This window comes from Corvus brachyrhynchos, unplaced genomic scaffold, assembly GCF_000691975.1.
Source record: "Corvus brachyrhynchos isolate BGI_N302 unplaced genomic scaffold, ASM69197v1 scaffold317, whole genome shotgun sequence".
Taxonomy (NCBI): Eukaryota; Metazoa; Chordata; class Aves; order Passeriformes; family Corvidae; genus Corvus; species Corvus brachyrhynchos.
In genome coordinates, this window is record NW_008239295.1 from 401,704 (window position 1) to 426,709 (window position 25,006).

The 25,006-nt window shown below is 41.1% G+C and overlaps 1 protein-coding gene across 1 annotated transcript in view; it reads left to right on the forward strand.

Annotated features, from left to right (window-relative positions):
- Positions 1–25,006, forward strand: part of VWF (von Willebrand factor) — a 123,851-nt gene that overhangs the window by 95,372 nt on the left and 3,473 nt on the right. Inside the window, exons 38-50 of the mRNA XM_008638545.2 lie at positions 631–836; positions 3,142–3,244; positions 3,342–3,416; positions 3,943–4,047; positions 4,516–4,721; positions 6,188–6,337; positions 10,003–10,113; positions 11,400–11,583; positions 12,600–12,640; positions 17,287–17,397; positions 20,347–20,445; positions 21,570–21,698; positions 23,287–23,326. Coding sequence (XP_008636767.1) covers positions 631–836; positions 3,142–3,244; positions 3,342–3,416; positions 3,943–4,047; positions 4,516–4,721; positions 6,188–6,337; positions 10,003–10,113; positions 11,400–11,583; positions 12,600–12,640; positions 17,287–17,397; positions 20,347–20,445; positions 21,570–21,698; positions 23,287–23,326 — 1,560 coding nt within the window. The remainder of the gene's footprint in view (positions 1–630; positions 837–3,141; positions 3,245–3,341; positions 3,417–3,942; positions 4,048–4,515; positions 4,722–6,187; positions 6,338–10,002; positions 10,114–11,399; positions 11,584–12,599; positions 12,641–17,286; positions 17,398–20,346; positions 20,446–21,569; positions 21,699–23,286; positions 23,327–25,006) is intronic.

The following is a 25,006-nucleotide window of genomic DNA, read 5'->3' on the forward strand; positions in this document are numbered from 1 at the left end:
CTCACAGCAGTCACAGACTGGGAAATAAGAAACACTTTTTCTAATTGAAGCTGTAGAGAAAAATAGAGTTAAGGGAACGCACAGTATGGAAGCTGTGTCCCTAGTTTTTTTGAATAGCTGTAGCCCTAATTTTGTGTTTGCTTTTAGAGAAAATATCCTAGGGTTTGTGAACACATCAGTAAAAAATTTCTGTTGGCTTACAGGGCTATGCAATTTGCCTTGATTCAGTTAATTCTGTTAATAAGGCAATTCAGTTAAAAAGATGCAGAAATCCAGAAGGTTCAGTTTTGAAGCACCAAAATGTTCTGTTTGTTAGCTTTCTTTAGTTGTATGGGAACACTGCAACCTATCAAGTTTAAAAAAAAAAAAAAAAAAAAATCTTTCTTTAATGCTTTAGTCTGGGCTATCTCTTAACCATGCACTGTTACCATAGACATAAGGTTCTAAATTCTTGTGTCTGTAGCCCAGTGTTGGAAACAAGATTTGTGCTGCAAGGGACCAGATCCATCCATTGGATGATGGCTTTCTAAAATTGAAAGAATTCTAAAGAAAGCTTGAGTGGAAAGATTGATCTGCATTTCTTTAGATCTCTTTAGAAAAAGGTGATGTTTTCTTCTCTGTCTTCCTCAGCAATGAAATGTGCCCCATATCTGACATACGACCACTGCCGCACAGCCTGCGTGAAGAGCTGCGAGAATAATACCAAAGTCAGTGTCTGCAAGGATTATCCCACAGAAGGCTGCTTCTGCCCAGAGGGAAAGGTGGTTTTTGGTGACAGCTGTGTTAGTGAAGAAGTCTGCACTCAGTGTGTCAGTGAGGATGGCACACACCATCAGGTAACTACATGCACAGGAACCTCTGGCACTGGTTGGAGTTCACACCTTTGCAAGTAAATCTGTTTTCCCTTTGGATACTTTATTTTCTAGCTCAGTTCCTCCTACTCTGATGGCTGCTAGCCCCATTTAGCTCCCCTAGTGTGAAATTGGCTGGGACTGGATATAAAGATCACAGCTGGGACTGTACAGACCTGGCAAGGCATGACAATTCCATGTGGAGGGAGGTCTAGAGGAAAGAGAGGAGGAATGATGGCATAAGTGAATATTTACCAAGATAAACATCTCCATTCAGCAGACTTTTATGAGCAATGACAATTTAGTCATAAATCTGCATCCTTTACTTGTGTTGTATTGTCTTTGCAAAGCTCACTGAAATCCTCATGAGGGGCCGTGGAGGGACAGGCATCAAACTCTTCTCCCTGTGACCAGGGAAAGGACCGAAGGGAAGAGCTGGAGCTGTGTCAGGGGAGGGTTAGGTTGGATATCAGGAAAAGGTTCTTCCCCCAGAGGGTGCTGGGGCACTGAACAGGCTCCCCGGGGAATGGGCACGGCCCCAAGGCTGCCAGAGCTCCAGGAGCATTTGGACACCGCTCTCAGGGATGCACAGGATGGGATTGTTGGGGTGTCTGTGCAGGGCCAGGAACTGGACTGGAAGATCCTTCTGGGTCCTTTCCAACTCATGTATAAAATATTTCCAGTGGTTGGTGGGGAACAATGAGACCAAGTCAACCTTATGTCAAGTGGTATTTGTCTATATATATATGTATATATATATATATAATTTTTTTTTGAGGACAATTATTCCTTCGATGAAATTCATCCTTTTAGTTTTACTGGAAATCCACTTTGCTCAGTTAAGGCAGCCCTCTCTGTGGCAGTATGGGACTGGGAAAAGCTATGGGTGCTGGGTACCAGACTGCAGTGAAAGGCACTGTTGATTCCAGCATCATGCAGTGAGTGTGTCCCCTCTTCCAAACTCTTCCTCGTGTCCCCTGTTCCAAGTAACAGAGGTGGTTCCTCTTCACCCCCAGCTACTCAACTCTTGGAGTTTGCACCTTCATCAGCCAATCCTCTTCAATCCCCATTTTTGTTACAGGATTTGAAGGAGAAAGGACTTTAATTGGAGTATTTTGTGGGCTTTGGATTCTTAATGAGATTTTTGGGGAGGTGGAGGACAGGGGAGGATCAGCTCACACAGCCATTTTGCTTCTCCATCACTCCAGACTTAGCTTTGTGAGCAATACACCAGGCACTTGGGTCAGGATTTCCTTAACTTCCTTCTTTTCCCCTGGTGTTTGTTCCTCTGTTCTTTTCTACCCTAGATTGTGTTTGGGCTTATGGGATTCTCAGTCCCGACACTCACACAGACTGGCTTAAAACGTGTAACTATCCCTGAGTTTAGGTGCAGTATGCTTAGATTTGTCATTTTTTTTTCTTCTTATCTCTAAAGGGCTCAGCAGACTGTTAGTTTTAAACCATGCTCCAGAGTTTTCCAGATGACAGCATCCTGACCTACTCTACACATTCTCCCCCAGAACTGGATTCGTTGTGCAAATTAAAATGTCTGACAATGCATCTTTCTACTCTTGCCTCCCTATTCACATGGGTGTTAAAGGTGCATAGCTTTGTGTGGGCAACTGCAGCTTTAATATCAATGATTTCCTCTCTCGTGGGAAGGAGCAGTTATTGAAAAATTATTCTCTTTACTGGTGGTTTCTGAATGTGCTCATTACCCCCAGGTAGTCACCACAGTGATGGTTTCAGTTTTAGAGTTGCTAGAGTGCTTTCCCAGTCTTCAGTCCACTGGAGAGTCAAGTGATGACACTCCAAATATTCTTAATGTAAAAATATGCACTATGTATTTCTGTGTGTTGAAGTCCTACTAATTTGGGAAAGCAGACACTTCTCTGTATTTCCCAAAATAATGCTGTTTCCCTTGTTACTACTGAACACGCAATCATGGTATGTAGTTGCACCAGTCCACTGTTACTCACAATAGCCTGCAATTGCATTTATATCTGAGCATTTTTCACACTTAAAACAATAGTAATTCCTCATCCCATTCACACATTTTTTACATCTTTTGCTAAATTGGCACACTACAGTCATTTCAGAATTATGTGTCTCCTTAGTTTCTTACTGGTAGCAGAGTAACCAACCCTTCATAGATGAATCTTCATAAATCTTCTGATTTTCCAGCTTAATGTTACTCACCCTCACCCCCTCCCATCCTTCCATCCCAACATACCAGTGACCAGAACATTGGATTTCTTTCTCACACTCTGTTGGGGTTTTTTCCATGCAGCACATGGAAACATGGATTCCTGACAGTGAGCCCTGCAAGATCTGCACGTGTCTCGATAACAAGAAGATAAACTGCACGGTCCGACCCTGCCCAACTGTCCAACGTAAATTCATTTAGCTCTGTGATTGCACTTGAATTGATGTTTTGGTTCCTGGTTTCCTAGTTCTTATCCAAACTTGTTTTATGGATGTTTTCTCTAGCTGTCCAGTGTGGTCCATGTGAAGTTGCTCGTCTGCGCAGGGGCCCTGGCCAGTGCTGCCCTGAGTATGAGTGTGGTAGGTTCTCATAAATTCTTGGAATCTTCTTGGTCTGTACTTTTACCAGATATTTCTAAGGTATACAGTCCCTTTTAAAAAAAAATGTTTAATTCAGTGCTGCATTTTTGATATCACTGAGTGATTGTACAATCATCTGTGTGGAAAACAAACAGCTCTTAAGGATATGAGTCTTCATTCACTTACAACTTCGTCCCTCTTTCTGTAATAGATAAGGAAGGGAATGGAGCAATTTGTTTTTGTCTAGATGACATTAGAATGATTTTTTTTCCTCAAGCATTTATTTTTGCATGGTCTATATTTGCCCATTAAATATAACATTAGAACCTTAATCCCCATAACCCGAGCTTGAACTTTTCTCTAAGCTATTTTGAAAACAAACTGTGACCTGTTGAACTCTAATGTACTTCATATTTTAAAACAGCAATTGAGTGTGAGTTTAATGGGGATGTGCATTTGTGTGTGTGTCTTTTCTTGAGGACTGACTAGGCATGGTTTTACCCACTCTCTGATTTTCTGTTCTCAGTGTGTGACCTGGTTTCCTGTGATTTGCCTCCTGCCCCTGTCTGCGAGTTTGGTCTGCAGCTTGCCCTGACCAACCCCGGAGAATGCAGACCAAATTACACATGTGGTAAGATCATTTTTCCTAGCAGGGAGTGACACTGGAACGCTGCATTTGAGCAGCACTGACAACTTCCTTTAGGCATTATTTTTCCCCTTCTGAAAGGTTTAATTTTGGCACCAATGGACATGTAATGATTTCCCAGACTTGGCATAAGTGTATTGTTGGCACTTTGAGTACACTTTCAAATTAAGGACAAGAGAAACACTTTACTCTTGGACATGTGTTCTCTGACCCTGGTGCTTATTTTATAAATCTTCTTGTTTGTGTATGAGACAAGAATTTTTTTGGCAAGGCAGGAACTTTGCTGAGTTCCTGAACCCGAGCCTTTTATATCTGCATTACTCTTCAGGCTTTAAGGAGATTTATAACAGTTTGAGGTAGTGATTAATGCCTTGCTGCCAGAGAACTGTCCTGTTCACTGGCAGCTCTCTGAAAATCCATGAGCCTGACACGGTGCCCACCTTCTCCTGCCAGCCTGCAACAGGGAAATGTGCAGCTCTTTCCCAAGGCTCTCCTGCCCGTCGCATCGGACGCTGACCATTGTCAAGACCGAGTGCTGTGATAAATATGAGTGTACCTGCAGCTGTAGGAACTCCACAGTGAGCTGCCCTCTGGGGTATCTCTCCCAGTCTCTCACCAATGACTGTGGCTGTGTGTCAACCACCTGCGTTCCAGACCGGGTAAGGGAAGTGAAATGTCTTTTCCATGGATGAGAGTGTCTTTTTCCACATGGAGTGGCAGCACCAGAGAAAGCAGGCAACCTGCTTGTTTAGAGAGAAACAGAGAAAAGCAGAAAAATAAGTGTTGTAGCAATGAATTATCTTGGGAACAGAATCTAAGAGCATTCGTCTGAGCATTATTGACTTTATTTTAGGGTTATTGTTTTAGGATCGCATCCTGCTGCCAGAAAATCAGTGACAAATTTATTTTACATTTTGATAAAAGGATAATAAACCCCCAATGAGACTGCTGGAAAATGATGCCAGGGCGTTTTTGGTTTGCAAGTACCTGAAAGAAACACTCTATTACTTCATGCTGTTGCTTTTTTTATTACAGTAGTGTATTCTGACATAACCAGTCCATTTTTTGTAACTTTGAGATGATATAAACAAAAAGCATTTCAAACTTAAAGGTGTCTCAAACCTCAGGAATTTCAGAGGTAATTTTTAATTTGTTTTCAGATAACAGAGACACATACTTTGGAGCCACTACAGTTACTGTATATTCTTCCAATCCCATACTAAATTTATTGACATTTGGTACACCTTAGACCTAAAATTCTTTGTGCTCATTGATTACCTTTGTCTCTGCCTGAGAAGGTGTTGTATCTTTTAAGACCTATATTGCCACTTTTAAGTTTTTGCCAAATTAATACCTGACTCTGCTCAAGCTTCACGAGGGCATATTTTTCTTATTTTGCCAACCTTTTATTAAGTTGTTATATTTTGTTAACCTTTAAGATAAAGTTGCTTAGAGGAGAGGTTGCAAGGCAATTTAACTTTTTCATTAAACCTTTATATAGGGTTATGTTGTCTTGCAGCTCAGGAGATCTACCTTTTATTGTCCATTTCTAAGGAGTTCACGACCTTGCATAATTCATTTTATGTCTCTGGGACTTGCTTGCTCTATCTATAAAATTAAATTATGTTCTCTCATTAATACCAAGCTGTAAAATTTACTAATAGGAAGTTCAATATAAGGGATGGCTCTGCTTTTGGGGTAGCTGTGATGGCTTGAGGATACAAGAGGATGAAAGCTCCAAGCAGGATCTCTTCAGATCAGATGGTTTAGCTGGAAAAAGTTTTGCATGCAAGGCTCCCTCTGCAGGACTCACTGCTTATTATCCCTAAATATTGTGTCACATTGTTCTTACAGGCAAACTGAGTCAGTCCCTGGGCAACTCCACTGACTGCAGATAAAACTCTCCCATTTATTCTGTATAAAACAATAGCTTTTCTCACACTTACTTTTCCTTTCCTCAACAGAATGACCAAAATTTTAAGACCAGTAGCATTTCTAAGGGGTTCAAAATATTCCAGAAAGTTTATGGTTGGTTTCACACCCTAAAATGCAGCCTTTTGGAGCTGGCAGTTTGCCCTGACAGCAGCAGTGTGCTCTTTAATGTATTAATTATTGCATTTAATAGGTGTGTGTGCACAACAACATAGTCTATCCTGTTGGGACAACCTGGGAAGATGGGTGCAGGGAATGCTCTTGCACCGGTGTGAGGGATGATGTTACAGGACTTCAGATGACGGAGTGTCGTGACAAAGAATGTGACACGTTCTGCTCTCGGGTGAGTAACACTTAAACCAGTGCAATAACCAGCAGAGCCCTGGTGGGGACCTGCAATGATCCCTTTTAAGCCTCCTTGTTTGGAGAGAAACCAGAGAAAAATAGAAAAATAAGTCTTGTAACAATGGATTATCTTGGGAGCAGAATCTAAGAGAATTAGCCTGAGCATTATTGACTTTATTTTAGGATTATTGGTTAGGATTGCATCCTGCTGCCAAGAAAATCAGTGACAAATTCATGTCACATTTTGATGAAAGAAAAACTGCATCCTGAAGTGTCTGTCATTTACACCACTTGCTCAATAAATGTTCATGATGTCTGAAGTTCAATTGCCAATGTCTGTTCTAGCTCAAGTTCACTTTCTGAAGTTCCCATTTCAGCTCTGTCTGTTCCTCATCTCTGCCCATTGTAGCAGTAATAACACCTCATGCTGGGGCCTTTATTGTGCTCAGACATCTGCTACATCCTATAAAACCCCGTGGTTTACTTTTGGAAGTCTGCAAAGGAAGCGTGAGCCACTTTGTTATATTGATTCAGATGGTCAAACAGGAATAGACAGAAAATTGGTACAAAGAGTTGGTAGAGGAATGTGACTTACGTCAGATATCAGGAAAAGGCTCTTCCCCCAGAGGGTAATCAGGCACTGAACAGGCTCCCCAGGGAATGGGCACGGCCCCAAGGCTGCCAGAGCTCCAGGAGCATTTGGACAACGCTCTCAGGGATGCACAGGCTGGGATTGTTGGGGTGTCTGTGCAGGGCTGGGAGTTGCACTCAGTGATCCTCTTGGATCTTAAATATTGCATCATTCTCTAGAACCAATGAAAAAACCCCAATCCATTAGGAAAAAACCAACAAAGCAAGTGCAGAACGGCCCCAAGGCTGCCAGAGCTCCAGGAGCATTTGGACAACGCTCTCAGGGATGCACAGGCTGGGATTGTTGGGGTGTCTGTGCAGGGCTGGGAGTTGCACTCAGTGATCCTCTTGGATCTTAAATATTGCATCATTCTCTAGAACCAATGAAAAAACCCCAATCCATTAGGAAAAAACCAACAAAGCAAGTGCAGAGTTTGCTGAGAAAGTTTGAGTATGCCAAATGCAGTAAAAAGCATGTGAGTAGATGTGAGAGTTTTTAACTTTTGCAAGAGAATCCTCAGTTTCCCTGTGTAGAAAAGACTTGTCCCTATTATGGCAATTTTTATGAAATATTAGATCTAAAGTATCTGGCTGTGTTTCAGCTCACAGCAATAATTTATCAATAATTTGTTATTCCAATAAAATCTCATTAATGCAGAGCTACAGTTCCTTGACATTGCATCATCAAAAAAATCTGGTTAAAAACACATGACAAGACTTGGTGGAAATGATGCAAGTTCTTTTTGTGACTTTGTCCTTTCTTTTCCTCCTTTAACGGTTATCAAGGTTGGACAACCAAAACTCTAACTGTTGGACTACTTGGATAGCTCAGATTTTTTTCCTTTGCTTATTCCTGATTCAGTGGATATACATATCAAGGACATCAGCAGTGCTGTCATCCAGCTTGAATTGACCTTAAACTTATTTTTCAGTTCAGATTAGATGGCATTGAAAGTTGTATTGATGTCAAATACATACTTTAATCGTGCATCATTACTAGGATGATATTTAGACTCTCTGCTGCTCCTGGTTATTAATTTCATTGCCAGCTGTTAAAGTTGTGCAGTATCTTTCTTGACAGTGTCATATGACTTCTGTGAAAACAGCTTGGAGGGTTTTTTTTAATCTGGCTACACAAGAAGAGGAAAAAAATCCCTAAAAAGCCCACAACATGTATCAGCTTCTTCATGCTGATGAATGGAATGTGCTACTGTTGTCCTTAGCATGGCAAAACTCAACTCAAATCGTATCTGTAGCTTTAGAGTGTTAAGAAATGCTATGGATAAAAGTGGATGTTTCATTTAAATGAACCAACCCCTCAGTTCTGTGAGGAGCTGAGCAGCAAATATTGACTTCCCACTTGCAAACCACATGTGGATTTGCCTTGTCGCGTGTCAGAGTCCTGTGGATACTTCTGTCCTCTTTTGTCTTTACAAAGTTCTGAGAAAACAAGCAGATGATCCCTGCAGGAATTGCACCTGCTGCTCTGAGCACCCTGCTCTGGTGGAAGGTGTCCCTGCCTGTGGCAGGGGGTGGGAATGGGATGATCTCTCAGGTCCCTTCCAACCCAGGCCTTGGTGTGATTCTGTGATCTTTGTCAGTATGTTAAGGGTGCAAATCACCCCTGGAGTCTGTTCTGTAAGACCTCTTTGCACTTTAGATGTCTGTGTTCACACTAACTTAGTGATATTTGGGTCCTCCAGCTCGGTTTTGCTTTTTCCTGGGCACAAACAGCTCATGGATTTTTACTTCTCTTGAGTTTGCCACACAAAAAGTTGTATCTGACATGTCAGATGCTTCAGACATGTATTTAGCAGATAAAAGTAATGTAAAACCAAATACTCAACAGCACAACTTTTCTCACAGAGCTGGGTCAAGGTCTGGCATCATATTTTATGACATTATATGAACTAAACTTCCATATCCAAGTCCACTGATTATCAAGGTTTGCTAATGTGCTTTGTATTGCAAAGCAGGGACAGTTCTTGAAGGGATGGAGCAGTTGGGAATCCCTCAGTAATTCAGTTTGACCAAAATAAAATTATGCTTATTTTTACTGGCATTTTTCACGTGAACAATATTATCTGTGACAGAACATCTTTCCTTCAGCTCTGTACTGAGATCAGAGTTATGTTTTGCCCCTTGGAGACTGCCTAGCTATTATATATAGAATATTTTATTTCTAATTAGATTAAAGCTTTTTGCTTTCTTGCACTTATATATTTCACTGTTTCAGTATTTGGCTGCTTGCTTCAGGAGATTAATATGTATTAAAAGTGAGAATTGGGATTCCTGTTGTTTCTGTGGCTTGGGATTTTGGGGGGTTTTTTTGACCTGTTTTGCTGGATTTATAAGATTTTTCTTTAGTAACAGAGGGCGTACTGTTCCATTTTCATGCCGCTTATTTCATTTTCCATAATTGAGTGTTAAACTTTGATAAGATACATAATCTCTAGTGTTGCATAGTAGTTTAATTTTGTTATCTTAATTTGTAGAAGTTTTTTTAAGTGCCTGTTGCTGGTAAACTGTTGGCTTAAACTGTGTTGGACTTGGCAGTGCTGGGTTAATGGTTCAGCTTGATGGTCTTAATGGTTTTTTTTTACCTAAATGATTCTATGAAAAGATGAAATGATCAGTTAAAACCCAGTCGCTGGATTACATGTCCGAGCAACCTGCATCCTCCCTCTGCTTAAACACAGGGCAGTCAGGTGTCTGAATGTGCTCAGACTGAATCCTACCCTTGAATTCTCTGGAACTGGAAGGGCAGTTGTGAGTGCTGATTAACCTCTAAGCTGCCACAAGAGCAATTTTTAATTTGCCTTTGTAAAATACTAGTATAGATATAAAAATATTTTTTTTAATTATTAAAAAAACCCTCATAATTATATCTGTCCTTTTTCAAACTCTCCTTTGCATAAAACTTTGCTAATGTTAAACATTTATCCTAAAAGAAAACCCTGAGATGGATGTTCTCGTATGCCTCCCCTTCCTGGATCAGTCAGTCCTTTTCTTTTCTTTTCTTTCCTCCTCCAGGGCTACAAGTATATTGTGCCAGAAGGGGAGTGCTGTGGGAGGTGCCAGAAAACTGCCTGTGAGGAGCAGAACTTTTGGCCTCGGGGTGATGAAGATCCTCCTTTGCATGAGGTGAGGCTCCAGTGGGATGGACACCTCCCCTCCTAGCAAAAGCCCCCTGGAATTCTTTGTGTTCCATGGAAGGAAGTGAAGATGATATCAGCTATTTCTTTTACATATCAAGCAGCACTGAGAAACAATGTTTTGGGTGTCCCATGACCTACCCAGTCAATTCTCACACATGAATCCTCCCCACCCTTTTCTGGGCCAGATATTTTGTGTACAATTACTAATTTCAGCCATGGTAGCTTGAAAGAATGTTCATTGGGTATAGTGCCTCCCTGACCATCGGCTATTTGTTTAAATTATCCCAGTTAATTTGTATTGCAATCTGCTGCTGTCTTAAAAAAAGCCTTGTTAAAATGTCATTTTGCAACCTGCCTTTTTCCTGATTTTAACAAGGACATTTCTTAATGTGGATCAATATTCTTCTCTGCTCCATCAAACAAGCCTTCAGAAGGCCTATTTTAATGTCCCACTGTCTCTTGCTGATTTTTTTTTGGTCCTAACAGAATAATAGTTACACTTTGCAGTCTTTTTTTTGCTACTACTCTTGCAACTCTTCTGTCATAAGTGAAGAACTGTTTAACCCACTAGAAGAAAGTGGCTTTTTACTAACTTTCTGAGCAAAGATGTTTGAATTGACTGCAGCTAGGGATCTGATCTTCAGTTTCACTGTTCTTGAAGTGTATTCAGAGTGGTAATAGTGAAGGAATAAGGCTGCAAAGCAGTGACCAGCTCCTCCCACCACTGAACTGTGGCAGCATCTTCCTCCTGGCCTGTGGTGATGTCTGTTCCCATAAAGAGCAGTGGGAGTTCCCACTTTGTCTGGTCTGTGGGTGATGATAATAAGAGAACTGTCAACAGGATCTCATCTTTTCTACATTTGCAAGTGTTTCAGGTCTAGAGTCTATTGCCAGAGCCTCCTTTGGGCTTAGCAGAGCTGATTTGCAGCAGGCTGCAGCAGAAAGAGGAGCTGCTCAGCTACAGTGCAGTGCAGCCAGTCACCATGGGATCAATGCAGATTTAACTCCAGTTAGGAGTGCTTTTCCTTCTTCACATGCTGTCTGACATGTCCCTTTTGAAGGATACTCTGGTAATTCTTATTCTCTACAAACTCAGTGTGCTCTATAAACGGCTTGTCACCATAAGGGTTTGTGGAGAGCTGTTGAGTGACACTGTTCCTGACGCAGTAAATGTGCTTTTGGCAAGCCACCATCTGGCTGGGGTGGTCTTCCCTCTGTCCAAGGGCACAAATACTGCTGTCTGTGTTTAATCCTCTCACAACTGCTCCTCAGGTTGGCACGGAGTGGCGATCCCCCTGGAACCACTGCATTGTCAACGAGTGTGTCCGGGTGAACAATGAGGTTTTTGTGCAGCAAAAGAATGTCTCTTGCATCCAAATGGATGTGCCTGACTGTCCAGAGGGAACTGAGCTGCGCTGTGACCAAGTGATAGACTGCTGTCCTTCCTGCAGATGTGGTAAGGTTTGGGGGATGACAAACAGCATCGCTCCAGCATGAATTGTTTCATGGGGTGATCTTCTGTTTCTCAACAATAACTTTAAAAGTGTGTGTTATGGAAGCATAGCCCCACTTTGAAGGTCTCCTGTGTAATTTAGACATTGAGTACAGAAGCACTTGCTGCTGCATCCAAAGCCCCATGGGCAAAAGCAGAGGGGGGAGATTCTGCCTCCCATTGCCTTAAGGGAGCCCACAGGAAAGATGAAGAGAGACTATTCACAAGGGCCTGGAGTGACAGGACAAGGGGCAATGGCTTCACACTGACAGAGAGTAGGTTTAGGTGTGATATTTGGAAGCAATTCTTCCCTGTGAGGGTGCTGAGGCCCTGGCACAGGTTGCCCAGAGAAGCTGTGGCTGCCCCGTCCCTGGAAGTGTTCAAGGCCAGGTTGGATGGGGCTCTGAGCAACCTGGGATAGTGGAAGTTGTCCCTGCTCGTGGCAGTGGGATTGGAACTGGATGGGCTTTAAGGTCCCCTTCCAACCCAAGCCTATGATTCTATGACTCCTTACATAGTCTTGGCTCAGACGTCTAAATCAGAAGATTTGGGTAGTTGGCCTCAGTCTGGGAAGACTCACAGTGATGTTTAGTTGACAAGTATGTGTGCAACCACAGGGTGAGGAGGGAGCAGTGGGAGGAGGAGAGGATATATGCTCTCTAACTTGCAGAAAATCTGAGTGCATCTTCTGAGAGTATGAGGCTTGAACTGGAGGGGAAAGTTTATCTTCTGCCATGTATTTGTTCAAAAAAAGCTTAGCTAGAGATATTTTTATGCAGCATCAAGTATAGCTCTGACAAATTGTTGCCTTTCAAGGTATAATGTAAGGAGGCTCAGTTATGCCTCTTTACAGTGAAACTGGATACAAATTTCTTCAAGCTGGAACTGTGCTAAGTCAAAAAATCGTCACTGTGGTTGATTAAATCTTGGAACTGTCATTGTGATGGTAATGCTAAATGGAATACTTCGTTCTTTTTCAGTACCCCTGAATGGTTGTCCTTTGAATGGCACTGTTATTGGGGTAAGACACAAATTCCTTTTATTTGCTGAGATGGTAAGATACCTAAATGTATGAATGAGCTTTTGAAGGACACACACTTGTCAGAATACACACACACAGAATACAGGGCAGCTTTTTTTCCAGACAGAATCTCTGCAAGAGAGACCTTGGAGTAAAAGCAGTGCCAGGGGGCTCAGCACGTCTATGTCCAGCTCCTGACTCTGCCAGGATCTTCCTATATGACAATGAGCATCTCTGCAAAATGGGGACAGCAATATTTCCCTATCTTGAAGGATGCTTGAAAAGCATGCTTAGAAACTGTGGTAATCTGTGTTTCGTAATGGTTTGCAGACTACCAAACACACAGGAAACTCTCTGCGAGGGTTAATCTCCCAAGCGATCCTTGCCCACTTTGGGGAAGCAAAACCTTCCCATATTCTGCTCAGAGGATAAGGCAGATTAAAACAAGGATGGGGACTTGCTCCACCTGTGTGGAAGGAGAGGTATCCCTCCTTGGCTATTAGCAGGAACAGGAAAGCTGAGCTTCCTCCCTGTTTGACCTCTTTTCCCTTTCAAGATCCCTGCTGATATGCCCTGTGAGGAAATTTTTTCTCAACTGTGTATTTAATGGATAGATTAAGACATGTTTAACCCAGCCCATGACAGTGGGAATGATGAGAGTCAAGCATCTGATCTCATTTATGCCGAATTTATCTTTGGAGAGCTCTGTCAATTGTCCATTGTTTCCCTAAATCCATATTCTGGCAGCACCTCTGGTGTCAAAGAGCTCTAAATATTCTCACCATCCCCCAGGGAAACAGGTTCTCTTTAGTCATTTAACCTTACTTTAACCTACGCATTCGTGCTTTGTCAACGTGTGTCTTCCTTTTTCATTTATTTAAAGGTAACTTTACTCAAATCCCTTTATATTTTAGTGGTGAGGCAGAGTGAACCTTTCTCCATCTATTTCTTGTGGTTTGGATACTTTTTTCAGAGTCCAAAGGCGTAAGTTTATCACTTTGTTAGAGCTAAAGCCATGTCATCAAGCATCCATCATTCTATGTAGGTATGACTTCCCTGTAGAATTAAATCCAAGGAAAAACTCTGCCTTTCTTGTCAGGACACTGGTTTAAAAGTGATAAATTCTGGAATAATCTACTTTCTCTTTGATCCCTCTACTTGTTTCCTCTAGAGTATGTTGTCAAAACTAGTTGTGGCATCCTATGAAGACAATATTTCTAGGGAATGTCAAGCAGGACAGTAATTAGCAGCTTCTGCCACCTTCTCTTACAGAGGATTATATATCCCATATGTATTTTTTTTTTCTGTATTGCAAACCAAAGCTCTTTTCAATTGTGTGCTGTTCTTCCATGACCAACTAATTTTTTTTCTCTTCCAACAAAATGTTCACCTGATCTGTCAAGTAAAGTATTTTTTCTCTCTTCAACCATTTCAAAATATTTACAAATAATTTAAAATGAAACGTAAGCAAATTTTGAAACAAAATGTCAAGTCAAAGGCAAAATGAAAAGTGTCTGTTTTGAAGACTTCAAAATAAAATGTCTCAGCTCCTGCAATATTGAAAAAAAATCCTAAAATTTCTTAAACTAGCTTCATTTAATGACTTACTGTAAGTTAAATAGTTGTAGGTCTGAAAGATTTTGAACACCTGGCATCACTACAGCTTTGTCTTGTACTATTCTCTGCTTCAGTGACTTGTTCCAGGGTCCTGGTTAGGAAGGAAGATGTGGTGTCCACAGAAGTTTATGCTTCCTGAATTTCAAACCCTTTACACTGGGTCCTTTAAGAATAGGCTTCAAGTTTCATCTTATATCAAGGGAAGACTTTGCTGCATTAACTCCTTCACTGAATAGTTCCAAGTTTTGAGTCTTTTACTGCATTTCTGGTAATGGACTGTGTCCTTAATCCCTTTACATTTTTGTCTTGTATCTGGTTACCCATATTATGTTCCAGTAATTTGGTGTATTGCATCCATTCTGCTGTTCTTAACAATGCTGTGGGCTTTAACTGCAAGCTTCCAAGCAGGTGGCTGTATTTACCAAAAGGATTATCATCATCACTCGTGTTTTCCCAGGCTTTTCCTGAGTGGCATTTTTGAAGGTGATCCGAGCAGATTTGGGCTTTATGCAGGTTATTTTGGTGGCACTGGGTTAGTGGGTGTTGACATTTCATTCCAAGCTAGCCAAGAAAGCACACGATAGGTGTGTTATGTAAAGGGGAAAAGCTGTATCAATCCATTATTTTGTTCAGTTCTGTCACACTAAGCAAATTTTGGATGGGGCAAGACCTTCCCCCGAAAGTTCAAGGCACTTGTGTGTGAAGATTTTGTTTCAACGCATCTCTAGTAATCCCTATGTTCCTGCCTGTCACAGTGATCGTCATATGAATTCAACTTTATTTTGTACTTAATTGGAATGTTAGAGCTATTAGAAGATACCATGAGGATATCAGTGATAACAGTCGTGGCTTTGTAGATCCTTTCTTTATGATGTTAAAGCCTGGGGCTACTGAGGCATTCTTTGATAAACCATGCCACTGATCTGCACTAGAACTGTCGCTCTGGTGTCTGACTGCTTTCCAGTGTTGAGATCAAACAAGAAATCTGGAGTTTCATAGGATATTTTCTCTCTACCTGTTGTGGTGTAACCCCAGCTGGCAGCCACTTGCTCACTCCTCACCAGCAGGATGGAGGAGAGAATGGGAAGGGTAAAAGCGAGAAAACTCCTGGGTTGGGATGAAGATAGTTTAATAGTGAAAGCAAAAGCCACGCAAGCAAAGCAAAACAAGGAATTCATTCACTGCTTGCCATGGTTGGGCAGGTGTTCAGCCTTCCCAGACGAGCAGAACGGTGACTTGGGAAGACAAACACCATCACTCCAAATATCCCCCCTTCCTCCTTCTTCTCCCCACTTTATATTCTGATCATGATGCCATGAGGTCTGGAATGTCCCTTTGTTCAGTTGGGATCCCAGCTGTGTCTCTTCCCAGCCTCCCACACACACCCAGTCTCCTCAGCAGCCTGGCAGTAGGAAAAGCAGAAAAGGCCTTGGCTCTGTGCAATTCCTCCTTTGCAATAACAACATCTCTTGTATTATCATCCTTGTGTGCAGCACAAGTCCAAACCACAGCCCCATTCCAGCCACTGGGAAGGAAATTAACTCTACCCCAGCCAAAACCAGCACTCCCTCCCTCTCCCAAAGCAAAATTTTGGGTGTATCCCCATGCCTGCATCCACTGAGGTTTTTTAACCCTCCATATAATGATATTCTCTGCAAAAGGTTAAACCTGGGAAGCTGAAGAATCCCATGTTCAGGTCTCAAGCTGAGTTGTTCAAAGACAGGGATCTCCCCCTCAGTGTTTCCTCTTTCATCATGTTTTATGTGGTGGATCCTTTTTCTAGACCTCAGGAGAGAGTCATTACTGTTACTGGTTATAGAGGCCTGAGGATCTCTGTTGTCCTGGGGCACAGAATGAGAATGTAGCTAAAATTCTGTTCTCAGAACATTTGTCCTTCAGAGTATTGGCTCTAAACTACCCATAAATGCATTACTTTTGCACTGTTACTGTGGCCAGCTTCTTGTTTTTGCTCAGTTTGTTTCACGAGCATTTAATAATTCAAAAAGGAATCTGAGGATATGCACAGTATGTACCATGGGAAATTGCCATTCCAAATGAAATCAACGGTGGCATTCCATTAATATCTAAAGCGCAACTCAAACCTTTCATAATCTTGTAAAATTGTCTATTTACCTTATTTATTTACCTTATTTATTAGCTTTTAGAAGTTCTTTGTGAAAATCTTGACTAGGCTGATCCCACTTTATTCCTTCAACCTTTGTGGTTTGTTATTTTGGGGTTGAAATTGAAGGGCTTTGCACTTGGGAGGAAGAAAGACTTTGTCTTTCAGATTCCTTTCCGTGTAGGGTAACCAATTACTGACTCCACATCTTTTTATTTCCCACTTAATGGTTTGGCATTTTTGCTCTGCATTTTAAATGCCATTTTTGCTTGCTTTGAAAAGGTGATGGCATCCAGAAAACAGGGTGCTGGGGAAGAGCTCAGGGAATTTTAAATGTCCTCAGCCTGATTTGCTTATAACTATGGACAACTAGAGTTCTTCAATCAGTAATTCTGGGATTTTTTTGTTTGTCTTTTCTCAATTTTAAGCTTTTAGGCCTTTAGAGATTCCAAGCAGTGTTGTTACAAAAACAAACAATTTCTGCCCATAGTATGTGGGTTGTGATGGCTCTAGAATAAAAACTGGTTGCCAAATCAATTCATTACACTCCAAAAATGAACTCTTGGCAACCACATAGAATAAAAAAAAATCTTCCTCATGACTTTCAAGGATCCCTTTCTTGCTTGCTAGATTTGTAAGCAACAAAGAGATGCCAATGCCATTTCTCAGACTAAGGACTTCTAAAGGCCTTTCTTGAAAAATAACCTCATGCCATGCTGCTTGTTCTGGAATCACAGATGCAAAAAATTGGGGTCTCTGGAAACTTGGGAAACATGGGTTTCTTGTTCCCCTAGCAAAGAATTACAGTGCAAGATTTAATGAAAGCGATTTAACCTGAAGTCTCTTGTTGGTTTGAGTTTTGCTGGCGAGATGGTCGCTGACTGACAAACCCGTTCCAATGTTGCAGCACGGGAGACGCCTGATGGTGGATCAGTGCACGACGTGTGACTGCTTCCAGTCAGCACCTCGGAAATACACTCTGAGATGCACCAAACTGAACTGCCAGGCCTGTCCAGCGGTGAGTGTGAGCAGCCTGACGGTTCTGCTTAGGAGTGTGTCTGATGAGAGTTGTATTCTTCACTGCACACACCAGTTTATGTTTGGTACAATTCTGGGGCCTTTGGCGTTTCTTCAGGTTCTTCTGAGAAGTCTTGGCTCTGTGTTCTTTCCATGAATTAAATGAGATGCACCAAATCTGATCTAAAGATAGATAACTTTACATGCTACTCAGCTCCACTGGCACATTTTATTGTTTATTTTAGATTACTTAGGGCAATATAAGGTTTGGCAAATCATTTGCAACAGGAACTGCTGTGTCCTCATTCCTACAGTGTTATCTGTCCCTCCAGGGACTGGCAGCTCAGACAAATATCCATGCTTCAGGCCTTTCCTATGACCCTTCCAAGTTGTCTAAAAACTGGGCTCAGTAGCTTTTGTTTAGTTCTCAGCCCATGCCTTTGATGATTTGAGGTGATTGTCCCCACCAGTTCCACTGGTTTTTTGAAGTCTTTGCTGCTGCTTTGCTGCTATCACCTGCAAGGAATGACTTTGACTGAGAAAGCCAGAGGGATATAGCTCCCATTTTCACTCCACTGACTAACAGTGTGACAGGAGTGCCTGATTAGCTCTGCTCAGTCGTGTAGTTTTCACTCTTAGCACCAACACCTCGAGTAGAAGGAGACCTAAGTGAGTTGCAGAGGCTGTTTTAATCTCCCCGTGTCCAAAGAGCACAGACCAGCAGCTAAGTTTCACAGAAAAAAGCTTAAATGCCTCTTCCTCTTCTTCATCCTTTCCCTGGATGATGGATGGAGCCCAATGAGCCCAACCAAACCCAGGGCCTGTGTAAGCGGTGGCTGTGGCACCCAAAATCCACATCTCTAACATGATCCTGTGGGATTCCTGGCTCATGTCCAGGAGAGGCATACACTGATAGGGTCCCTGGAAAAGAGAGGGGCAGAGTTTTGGATGAGTCCAATCTCCCATCCTGAAGTAGAACTGGAAAAGACTGGAAATGTAGTTAAGTTTCTGTAGGGAGTAATCTCTACCAATAAAAAACTAGAGCAAGACTTCAGGCTCAAATGATTTCCTGCAACCCTTTTTCTTGAAGAATTGTCAACAGTGTCCCAGCTGGCCTGTTGAGAGTAGAAAAATGACATTGTGACTTCCAAGTGATGTCCAGGGACAGGTCAGTGTTTAGGACAACCTGAGGCCAGCCAGTTTCATGTGGAGAATGCAGCTCAGATAATTCATACGTGTTCCATTTGTCCACTGGGGCATCAAACTGTCCTTGATGCCTTTTATTTGGTGGTGTGGATGCAGCCTGTGACCAAAACGACAGCCTGGAATACATTTTGTAATTTTAGACCCTAATATCACCCCTCCAGTAAGGTTCGATTGTAGACATAGGCTTCTGATGGGAAAATAAATGGCCAAGCTCAGTGCTGAGCATCCTTCTCAAAATATAACTTCCACAAAATATAACCTGGTAGATCTATGGAAAAAACCCAAAGAGATACACCAGACTGGATTTGTGGCCGGAGACATGTGTGCATATGTGTGTTCCCACACAAAGATACACAAACATCCATTCTTGCTGCTCAATGCAAGAAGCCAGCTGTAGAAATTAAAGGTAGAGGAATCAATATAATACATGGTAAAAAAAAAAAAAAGGGGAAACATTCCTGTCCTGCTTCTTTCACCACCCACACATTTCCCAAACAGCTCCTTTTCCCCACGTGACCGAAAGTACAGACTAGACAGAAAACCCTGAAGAAAGGGCCATTTCCAGTTGGGCTTATTAAGGACTGTGAACTTGTGTTTGGGAGATGTGCAGCTACCCAAGGGAAGTTGCAGGTCTAGGGATATATGTCCCTTCCTAGCCATTGTAATGAATTTGTGGAGCTTAAGGGGGGAAAAAAAAAATCAAATAAGATACAGAATGTCTTTATCCCCCTAAGGCCAGTGGGATTCACACACTTCACAGGATCTTTCCTGTCTCAAAGCCTTCGACTTCATGGTATACCCAGATTAAAAGCAATTCCTTACTAATGGATAAAATTTAAGAGTACAAATGGGTTAAGAGTACCAATTCTCTCAGGAGCACCTGCTTTCTCCAGGATGCTGCAGTTGGGAAAGTAAAAAGCAGTGGTAATTGAAGTGCAGCCAACTCCAGCATATTCTGCTCAGGATGGTCATTTTATGACCTGCCTTAGGTGCTTATATTTTTGCAAGTAGGGTAAGTTCCCCTAAATAACAGTGAACTATGTTTTCTCCCAATGATTTAATAGCAACCCCCCCTCCCCAAATTCTCTTTCTATAAAAAACATATGGATAACATGCATGCCTTCACTTGAACCAGAAAGTGTTTGTTTTCTTAAAAATGTTCATCTCATCATAAGCAGCTGTTGGTTATCTGGAGCAGCTGGGGACATTACTGTGGGACACTTCATGTGTTAGCTCAGTTCCTTTCTGCTTGGTTTGGTTTTTTCCTTTCCATTATCCACTCTATACCTTTCTTCCTCCCCCCCTAGTGCTGCTCATTCTCCCATGCTTTTTTTCCTGCCACTGTTTTTCCCTTCAGTGCTGTTTGTGGGGCTCCATTATTCCCCTTTTCTTTTTTCTCTCCTTTTCCCTTTTATTATATTGTACCTTCTCTGATGCTCTTTTACTCTCTTGTATTATCAGCTATTTTATTTTTCTTTCCACACTCCAAATTTTCCAGCTTAGCCTTGTTCTCCCTTTTCCCTGCCACTAGATATCTTGTCCTTTTCTCTCCAGTTTCAGCACTTCCAACTACTTTTCCATGTTGCATTGTATAGAATTCATTGGCTTTACTGAGAAACATTTTGCTGGCCATCGTTTTGTCCACTGAATCTCATTTTTTTTTTTTTTAAAAACCTTCTTAAAATAAATACAGGATGCATGCTTAAAACCAAATAAACCCAGAAAAATGTCCTTTACCTTCTAGAATTACAGAAGGCAGGAAATCCCTGGCTCTTGCTGTGGAAAATGTGTGCCAACTTCATGTAGCATCAGGCTGAGAGATGGAAGGGCTCAATATCTTCAGGTAAGTTTTAGGCACTCTTTCTTTTATTTATAAGTAAATGTAAATGTATCATCAGTTTCTGTTAGACCCTAGGGGAGTACATTTTGCTTCATTTTTGATTAGGTAGCATGGTATTACTAGTGCTTTCTTCATCTCAGAATGGTTGATCAAGAAAGTTAATATGTTTGTAAAGGAGACTTCATACCACAGTGCAAAATTCTAGAGGGGCATTCTATATTCATGAATGTTATCAAGGAACTTTAACTGGAATATGACCTCAACAGGTGTTTAGAAGAAATTAAACCCCTCATTTTAAACGTGAAATAGGTAAGTTGAAAATGTGAATTTTGAAAAACTTCTCCAGCATAGAATCATGGAATTGATTGGGTTGGAAGGGACGTTAAAGATTATCTTGTTCCAACACCTTCCACTAGACCAGGTTGCTCAGAGCCCCATCCAGCCTGGCCTTAATGCATGATATGTTCTTAAACAGGATGAGAGAAAACAGCCTCAATTGGCACCAGGGGAGGTTTAGATTGGATAGCAAATTTTTTCTTCACTGGAAGGATGTTCCAGCTTTGGCACAGGCTGCCCAGGGCAGTGGTTGAATCACCAGCCCTGGAAGGATTTTAAAAATGTGTAGATGTGGCCCTTAGGGACATGGTTTAGTGGTGGAGTTGACTGGCAGTGTGAGGTTAGTGGCTGGACTTGTTCTTAAGGGTTTATTTGAACTTAAATGATTCTGTGTGGGGGTGGTTTTACGTAAGTATTTTTAAAGAAGCTCCCAACTCATCCAGAAGGTAAATAATTGTATATATGTCTCTTTAAAAGACAATTCACAGGCCAGACCCCCAAATCTCTCACTTAGAGAAGTTTTTTTCCTAAGTTAATGGAAATTTCTTCCCTGTTAAGACCTGAAAAAGGTCAGGTTTTGGCAATCTGGGCAGAGCTGTGATCAATATGGCTGTGGAATTAAACAGAAGATGACAACTTTTTGATAAACAATGCTGCTTACTAAAGATTTTCATGTTTTATAAATGTCACCACCATGGTACTTTAATTGAGACTTCAGCCAAGGAATATCCTGAAAACTTCCTGTCCCCTGTTGTTTCTGTGTAAAGCTGACAGCACTTCAATCTTTCCAGGCAAATGCGTCCCTTCAGGATGGCTGCGACAGTCACTCCTGCAGAGTAAATGAGAGAGGGGAATTTATCTGGGAAAGGAGAATCACTGGCTGCCCTCCATTTGATCCCAGAAGATGCCTGGCTGAAGGAGTAAGTAGAGAAATGGGACCTGTTCCCAGGTTTCCTAATGGACTCTGTCACGTTTATGGTACCTTCTGTGTGCTGGGGTGGGAAACCCCAACCCTCTCCCAATGCCTTGGCTAAACTGAATTTGAACTTTCTCTGAAATTCAGAAAGATGTAGGTTTTCTCTGTTTCAAAGTGTATGCTGGCTTTTTGTGGGTCTGTACTGACTGCTTACAGTAATTCTGTTATGAATGTGAAGCTGAATATTTGAAATACCAAACGTTTGCAAGTAGTGCTTCTAACAATGTTCTCAGTTCAGGATCCAGAGCAAAACTGTGTGGACAATGACAAAAACAGAGAAATATGCATATGAAATGCCAAGATATTTTTCCTCTGCCATTATGTGAGGTTTGAGAAAGGAATTTTCACCCTGCTGTAGGAAGATCAAACTTCCAGGACTGCAGTTGTTTAGCAGGATAGTGTTTAGCCCTGCACAAAGTATCCACCCATCTTTCTTGTGATTTGATGTTAATTAGACACTGAGGAGCGGAGTTAGGTGGGAACGTAGCACATGGGGCCCTGCTTTTGCTCTTCTGTCAGGTTTTATACATCTTACAGGTGTTTATATCCACCTGTTCCCATTTTCTTGGGCATGGCAGGAAGCAGGGAGCCTGTAATAAAGCTTGTAGTCAAACCACTCTGCTCATACACAGAAAACAAATGGAGGATTTGTTATGCATAATGCAGGAAAAATAAAGCTTCTGCAGGGCATTTCTCACTTTGTGAAATTACGGTACACAGTTTTGTTATATAAACAAAGATTAAGAAAGAAGTGCTGCATTATATTACAGGCTTGGGGTTATTATCATATTCAAATGATCTTAATGGAAAATCAGTGAAAAACAGTTTACTATTTAACGAGAATTTCTCAAGCTGCATTTATCCTTCTCCTATCCCTCCCAAACAGAACTATTTGGGCTATAAAATTAGTGGTTTTCATCTAGTTGGGAGATAAAAATTTTAGGGTTTTTAATTAAAAAAAGCCTCCAGACTTTGGAGCATGTGAGCTCAGGGTTTTAGCCCAACAATGGCATCACCCTGCAGTGTAAATATTTCTCTGTTTTTCCTTTCACTGTGGATTTTCAATAATTTGCATCATACATATATTTCTGAGAATTATTTTTTGGATGATAGCAATGAAACAAGAAACATAAAGTTTTCTGGCTTTTAAAACTTACTTGACAGGTGTGATATTTTTTAAACAGATATGAGACTTGAATGCTACTGGTTTTATCCTTCTGGTTTCCAGGAATTTATTCATATTTAATGTCTTTATTTTAGAAAGCTCCTAATAGAAGGTGAGAACAATATTTTCAGGTGTTGAACTTGCTAAAAGCCAATTATTTCCAATTAGCTACCAGCAAATACCATCACAAGTTCAAAACCTTAAAATTGATAAAGAGAAGATTATTAATGTAGATTTATAATTTTGTATAATACAGATATTCACGTGTTTGGTTTTTTCTTTTGCCTAGTACCCTGCTTTACACATCTTATTTCAGCAGAAGAGAAGTGACAAAATTTCGGTTCTTTTTTTTTTTTTGTCATTTTAGGGCAGAATTTCAAAAATTGGCAACACTTGCTGTGACACATGTAAGTAAATAATCCAGAAATCTTGTGTGGGAATGGCAGTGTGTATAAGTACCTACATTTTCCATAATATCCAGAGTAATGAAGCAGAGCTTAGCAATGTGGTTATAATAAAGCATCAAAGAAGCCCACCCGCTGACTGGGATGCCACTGTCATGTTTTGTCATCTAGAACATGTGTTTTGACAGTATTCCCAAGTGCTTAGAAAGAAATAGATACTCTCCACATTTTATGCAGATGGTAATTATGAATGTTTTATTTTATTGTTCATCTGGTGGTAACAGGAACAGTCCTGCACAGCCAGCCTGACAAGTCACATAACCTGATACCACTGAATATGTGAGGAAAACACTTCATGAATAATTGATCAACTTAAAATTAATTAATCAAAAAAGCCAAACCCTGGTGGCAGTAATATTTTTGATAGTATAATAACCAAAAAATGGTAGGGGAAATGCATTCCTATGGAACAGCCTGACTGCTTCCTAAATTTGTCAGTTTAGGGGTCAATCCTGCAACTCTTAATTTCATGCATCATTGTGTGGATAATCCAAATGTCTGGCTGTGAGAGTAGGAAGGGTTTGCTTACATAAGGAAGGATTGCAGAGTTGGGTTCTCATTTCTAAAATGAATCTCTGATGCTTTTGTGAGCAGATAACCTCTCAGTTTTCTCCTCTGTAAGTAAAAAATAATACTGTAGCTTATTTAATATTAAAAAAAGAAAGATAACAAAGGATTGAAATTCTCTTTTAAGGTCAGAATATCAACATCTCATCTGTGTCATGTCCTTTAATTTTCCTATTTTTGCTGTGCATGTGCTAATAAATAAAAGATGGCCAGCATAGCAGCCCATCACCACACTGGCACAGGAACTGCTGCAATAATACCCCTGATGAAGGATGGTAACTCGTAGAGAGTTTGCAGCCTTTGCCTGTCTGGATAATCACTGAGCTCTGTCTTGAGAGATAGAAGTCAGAAAGCTATTGAGAGACTGTCATCAAATGGATCAAACAGCTAATTTGGTTAAGGGAGCTTTGATCTACCCGGCTAAAAGTAAGGAATACTCAAAATTATTTATGAACAAAATTTTGAGATTTAAAAGACAAGGTGGTGGGCAGGCCCTACTAATTGTGAGTGCCAATCACTGTAATCGAGGACAAACTAGTTCCAAATGAGAACAGATCAATGCATAGATCTATTTAACAGTTGCAGTCATTTCAAAGTGCTACCTCCTTGCAGCAACAAAAGCAAATTCATCTAGGTGAAGTACTGCGTGCCTAAAAACTCCCATATTTAATGGACCTTCAAATCCTTATTCCCATTTTGCCTAGGTGTAGCTCAGTTTCTCATGGACATAGATCACATTATCCTCCAAGGTCTTGAGAGAGTCTGTCTTTCAAATGTCTCAGTGCCATAAAGAATTGGGCAAAGAACTTGTTCCCTCAAGTCCAGGCTGATGCCTTTGGCTCAGCAGAGTCCTACATGTCCTTGGGAAAAGGTTGGCTCAGGGGCCAGTTTCACTTTCTATGTTAGGCCTTCACAACTGGAGTTTTTTAGTGTGTCTGAGGGCACTGTTCCAGGTTTTAAGTTTGTAGGAGCACATAAGTGAGCAGGTCTTATTTTCTCATGAAATTTTTGTGGTGCTAGCACAGGGCTTGATAATTGGCAAAAGATATTCCTTAT